Source organism: Salarias fasciatus, chromosome 16 (assembly GCF_902148845.1).
Source record: "Salarias fasciatus chromosome 16, fSalaFa1.1, whole genome shotgun sequence".
In the NCBI taxonomy this organism is placed as follows: domain Eukaryota; kingdom Metazoa; phylum Chordata; class Actinopteri; order Blenniiformes; family Blenniidae; genus Salarias; species Salarias fasciatus.
Genome location: NC_043760.1, coordinates 27,610,812 through 27,616,834, shown reverse-complemented (window position 1 = coordinate 27,616,834; position 6,023 = coordinate 27,610,812). Strand labels below are relative to the sequence as shown.

Below are 6,023 nucleotides of genomic sequence, written 5' to 3'. Positions count from 1 at the left end.
TCCCTTTATGGGCGCTTCTTTTTTTTTTTCTTTTTTTTTTCTGTCCCGACAAGGATAAGTAGTTCCCCATTGTGAGTAACACCTCCCCCCCCCCCCCCACACACACACACACCCACTCTGTAAACATTTAAGTGGACTGAGCCCATTGTGACATTAGACAAGAGTATATTCTGATTTCTTTCTTTTTTTTTTTTTGTCTTGTTTTCCAAAAAAAACAATGGATTTATATTTACACTGATGGACTGGGTTTCATTACTTGTTGTCCATAAATAATCCTCGAAGCTTCTATAGTGCTACATTACATTGCCTGCTTGTAGAATTCACATTACTGTCCCTATGAGCTTAGTGCTGGCCTACAAATGAAGAGTATAGCGTGCTGCGCGGCTGTTGCGTCAGCTTCCCTCAGCAGGTTCCCATCGTGCTCACCGTGGTATAACTGAACTTGGACATGGACGCCCCTGTTGCCATGACATCCTCCTCATTGTCCCGTAGCCCACGACGACGGCGGCGGCGGAACGGAGCAGCGCAGCACGAGAAGGTGGCAAGCAGACCTTTGCGGAAGCGCGTGTTCATGAAGCAGTAAATAATCGGGTTGACGCAAGCGGAAGTGTAGCACAGCAAATGAATAAAAGCGATGGGCGCCCCCGAGAGGGCGTGCTTGGCAGAGAGGTCATCGAACGCCCGCCACGTGTTGGCACAGTACAGCGGCATCCAGCAGATGAAGAACAGAACAACAATGACCACCAGCATACGAATGACCCGCTTCTTTGCCTTCAGCTTGGCCTCTGACGTGTTGCTGCGAGGTCGCTCCGCCTTGCTCGCCTTGCCCGACGACGCCATGGAGGACATCTCCATGGAGTGCGGCCGCTGGACCACGTTAACGTAACAGCCATCTCCATCATCGCTCCCGGTGCACGCAGTGGAGGTCAGGCCATTCTTCACATCTGCAAAGGACAGCAGGATGGAAAAAAAATCATTAAGAACAAAAATGCTCTGAACAAAATATGAAACTTTAATGTGTATAAATGAAATGAATGGATGGACACTTGACAGAATAAATTACTCGGAACAAGTGAAACAAGCCACAGTGCTTGGATTTATCTTGTTATACTTGTATCCATTTTTTATTAAACCTCTGTTTTCAATGCAAGCAGTTGACAACATAATAACACATCGTTTGTGGAAGCTCTCTGTTCGGTCAGTTAGTGTGTTTACCTAACCCAAAGAATAGGGTAAGCCTATTCTTAGAAAAATAACTCAATTCAACCAAGTTAAAAAAACCCCACAAATTGGGTTAAAATACAACACCGATAACCCAAGAAATGGTTATACCTCTGAAAAATAGCTCAGAACTATAACCCAGCAGGAACTGAGTTGAAGAAATAACCCAGCTGTATTAGAGTGCATTGATCTAAATCATTCAAATGCTGCTTTGTGATAATAAGATGCAAGACACCAATCAAATTAGATTTGTAACTGTACATAGTATTCCTACATTTGCAAAAGATTAATAAAGCACAATAGATGTTTGTTCATTAGATATCTGTACGTCCATTTAAAAGCTGCCTTGAAAGGATCAGGGCTCTCTATGGCTGTATCTCTGTCACATCATGTGACGCACTTCACACCAATACCGTTCTTTCTTTCTGTATAATGATGTCATTTAGAACTTTCCTGACAGAGGAGTTGGCGACAATGTATCGGTTTTAAAGCAACATTGTGTTTTTTGTTGGGTTTTTTTACAGTCAGTTTTTTTCCCATTTAAACTCCCCACCCGCCACTGACACTGATCAAATTTCATTTGTAACTGTTGACAGCATTTCTACATTCATGACCCAGTCCAGTGGCACTCTTTCTTTACATCACCATGATAAGTTCACTGCATCTTCCACTAAGCACTTTCCAGGTTCACAAAGCATTTTTAACATGCACACATTTGCACTAACAGAAAATCGCACGATAGTTGTCATTTTCATTAAAGCTCGTGTCCGGAGTTTCCGTTCGTTTCCAACGTATGTATCATTTTTCAACAGAGCTTCAATGTGTCAGTCTGGTTCGATACTACAATATAATATTAGCATAAAGCAATATAAAAATTTATTTATGAGCCCCGCCTTCGTCTCATAGACCCCCGTGTTATCCGAAAAAGCGCCGGTCAGCTTCAGCCAATAGATTTCAAGCTTCCGCATTCTCGCGCTGTCAATCAAAGTGTGCACGCAGCTTCGCAGCCAGAGAGCACGCGCACTCGCCCAGGCAGAGGTGAGTCAGCTACGCAGCAGCCGCCGCGCTTACCTCGGATATATCCACTGTCTGCTGAACATCCACGGTAAACAGCTAAACATGGAGGATGCTGTAGGGCTCGGAGGCTCTCATTTTCACCCGACGGATAATAGCGTGCACAATTAAAGGGGCGTGGCTTGGTCGCTCATGAAAGCAGAGGGAGGGTGGAACCTGAGCCTTTGGATTAAAAAATAAACCTCTCTCTTTCAAAACTCCGGACACGAGCTTTAATTATTTATTTAACTTTATAATGTTTTCCCTCTTTGCTTATGCTTTAGAGCATGTTCCCCCTGTGAAGCCCATATTCCCTCACCCCTTCACTGGTTTCACTTCTACCTCTCAGCCTGTATTCAGTTCACCCTACTCAAATCCTTCACTTCACAGCCCTCCCCTATCACTTCAGGTGTACCCCAGGGTTCTGTCCTGGGGCCCCTCCTCTTCATCAGCTATAATCTTCCACTTGGTAATATTTTCCATAATTTTGGTATCTATTCTGTCTTAAAGGTATAGTGGACGATGTTATTAGCCTATGAATTCCGGGATGCAAATCTCAACTATTGGTCACATGTCAATCACGTTGGAGAAATGTTTGCGTAACGCCGTCAGCGCGCTCCTTCCCGTTATCTGCGCATGAGCATTCAGAGTGTTTATGTAGCCCGTGAGCTTCGGTTTCAGCCAGTACTTACCGATGGCGAGTCTGACATAATGAAACTGTAACTGTTTCAGAAAATAAGCTTTATGAGCGAGGCCGATCGCAGAAACTGTAAACAGAGCCGTGCACGCCCGGGGAAGATGAGCTCGCGCTCGCACGCTTCCGACATTGATAGGCGTTTCCTCGGGAGGCGCAGTAGAGCAGGTAGGATGGTCTGGCGCATGCGTGTTTTTTAGAAAGCGAGTAACAGTCGTTTGGCTTCGACTTTTGAGGAAATCATCCACTATACCTTTAATATTATTATTATTATTATTATTATTATTATTATTATTATTACTATATTCCTCCATGTGTCTTCCCTCAAGCTGGACAAACTACACTGTTATCTCTGCGTTTTCTTTTCATCCAGAAGGTGAACATGAGGAAAATGCCAAGCAGCAGCAAGCCTATAAAGACCATCCGAGCGATCACAGCCACCTTCAGGCACCTGACATGTCGTGACATTCGCTATCTTCTAACAACTTAATTCACAACAAATTAATTAAATTAAAACAATTAGGAAAGTTATTAATATTTGTCAAATATCTTCATCAAATCTGTCTACTGTTTTGGTTTTAAACTCAAATGTATTTTTTTTCCATTCCTGCATTTTTCATGAAGTATTTTTGTCTTGTTTTTATCTAGTTGAATAAAAATATAAATTGGAAAAGGAAATTGAGTTGGACCTTCGTCCAGCTGATTGATTTCGAACGCGAACTGATTGGGAACATTTATTTTGATCGTATCGTGCAAACAGAAGCTGCCCAAATAATTATACATAGAGGGAAATTACAATTCTGTTACGCAGTTCAGTTATCGTGCTATAGTGGGGAAAGTGAAAGCGTTCCAAGTCAGACAGAAGCTAACATGTACACAATCTCCATATAAGCTTTTTATTATCATTAGTATCATACCCCTGCCTCTAATTTCTGTTTTGTTCTTCCTTTTTGGGTTGGCATTTTCTAATTTGGATAACCTCCTTCTCCGTGAGACCAAACAGATGGTGTTGCCCAGACATGCAGCTGCAGGCTGATTCCACCCTTCACTCCACACAGCTCTCATCCCGGTCACACACGGACAAGCCCACAAAAGGTTATGTTTTACTTAACCTGCACACATTATCATGATTGAAGATCTAATGAAAATGTGATTAAAATGCAAAACCTTGTCATTTATGAAAAATATGAAAATGTCAGAAGCGGTTGGAGATTTTTAAGTTTAATGGTATTCATTATGAGACAACCGAATGGTAATGCAATCAAAATAGCATTTAAATTGATGAAAAAATACTTATACCAAGGATTTATAAGTTTCCCCAGGGGTGTGTAGTATTAATTTTCCCAAGAGGTGCACATAAACAAGGACAACTGTGTTGTTCTACTCAATTCTGCCCAATATAATTATTCCTTTTTTTTTTTTTTTTTTTTTTTGGAAAATTAGCCTGTGACAACAAAGTTTTGATCAGGTTTATGCTATTTATCAGTCAAGTTCTTACACACACACACACACACACACATATATATATATATATATATATATATGTGTGTGTGTGTGTGTGTGTGTGTGTATACATATATATATATATATGCACACACATATATATATATATATATATTTTTTTTTTCTGCTTGGCCTGATGATGTTGATTTTAATATATTCCTTCAACACAGAGTGCCTGCAAGCATGATCTATGTACACTTTGAAAAAAACAACAACTGCAATCTCTTCAAACTGAGAGAAAAGCATATTATGTGTTTATTTACACAGCTTTTCACTGAAGTGATAATTTCTCACTATGTCCAGGTCTGAGCCCTAAAAATACAAAAGTCATTGTTAAATGATTTCAAACTGTCAACAACAAAATAAAAGACCCAGTTTAGCTTTTCTCTCCAGAGACATCTAGAATGAAAAGAGCCTCTGAATCTGTTTTTACGCCAGTACTTTGGTTGACAGGAAATCGCAGATCAGAGCTGAAATAATCCAGCAGTTGTGAAAAACACTGTTTCGTTCATGAAAAATGCATAGTGAGCTATTCCTTAGGAACAGCGGAAAGCAACACTTTTTTGTCCCCAACAGACCTGGGAACTCTTGTGAAAGTTGTGTCTGTTTGAAACGAGGCATTAAATTTACTTCATAAAAAAAAAGTACCAGTTGTGGAAAGTACGAACTTCTGACATTTGCTTGGAACCCAGAAGGGTTACCCTGACCCTGACACTGACTGTGGTTACTCTGCAGAGCTCTTTACTCCATTTAACAGAAGAACAAACCCGATACCTGTTAAGAGATGCCACGTTCTGAGCAGATCGACTTTATAATAAATATTCGCACCAGCAGCAGTCGGTTTGTGCTCGTGGCACAGATAGGAATTATAAATACTTTTCATTTATATTGAATCCCACATCAAACTGCTCAGTAGTTAATCAGTGGTGTCTGATAATGACGGCCTCAGAGGAGTGACAGCTGGCTGCGTGCTGCAGGAAGTCACATCTGGTAAATTGTTCACGCGATACCAGCATGAAGAGTGTTAAGCATTTATAAAACCACTGAGTTATTTTTGACTCAACAAAATAAAATATTGGCATGATCCTAGATGTGCCAGACGGAGCGCACAGAACCACTGCAATGCTGCTGCACTGCCTCTTGAATGCAGTTCAGGTTTCCAGTGAAGATAACTAAGAGCTGCAGACACATTCTGACCGTGGGATTATTTTTTTTTTCCCCTCAATCTTTTAACAAGCTACTCGGATTAACTCTGTGCTGTACCTGACTGTATAAACCACAGCAGCAGCAGCATGTCACAACTCGATTGTTGTTACCCACATTGCTGCAGTGACCAAACTGCCAAAGTACTGTATGTGCAGGTTCAACTCAGCCGTGCATCATTCTGCTGTCTTTCTCTTGGCTGCTGCTGTGACTCACTGTAAACACAGACTTAATTCACTGAATTAACATACATGAATTTCTCTGCAGGGTTAAATGGAAATGTCTTGCCTTTTGGATTTGAGCGAGATCTTCATATATTTCAGGTGCACTATGACCCTTCCACTGACTT

At 41.2% G+C, this 6,023-nt stretch overlaps 1 protein-coding gene across 1 annotated transcript in view; it reads right to left on the bottom strand.

The window, feature by feature from the left end:
- Window positions 1-279: 279 nt before the first annotated feature.
- cckbrb (cholecystokinin B receptor b) overlaps window positions 280-6,023 on the bottom strand; it is a 30,334-nt gene continuing 24,590 nt past the window's right edge. The window contains exon 5 of the mRNA XM_030111914.1: window positions 280-944. Within this exon, the coding sequence (XP_029967774.1) occupies window positions 403-944 (542 nt within the window). The 3' untranslated portion in view covers window positions 280-402. The remainder of the gene's footprint in view (window positions 945-6,023) is intronic.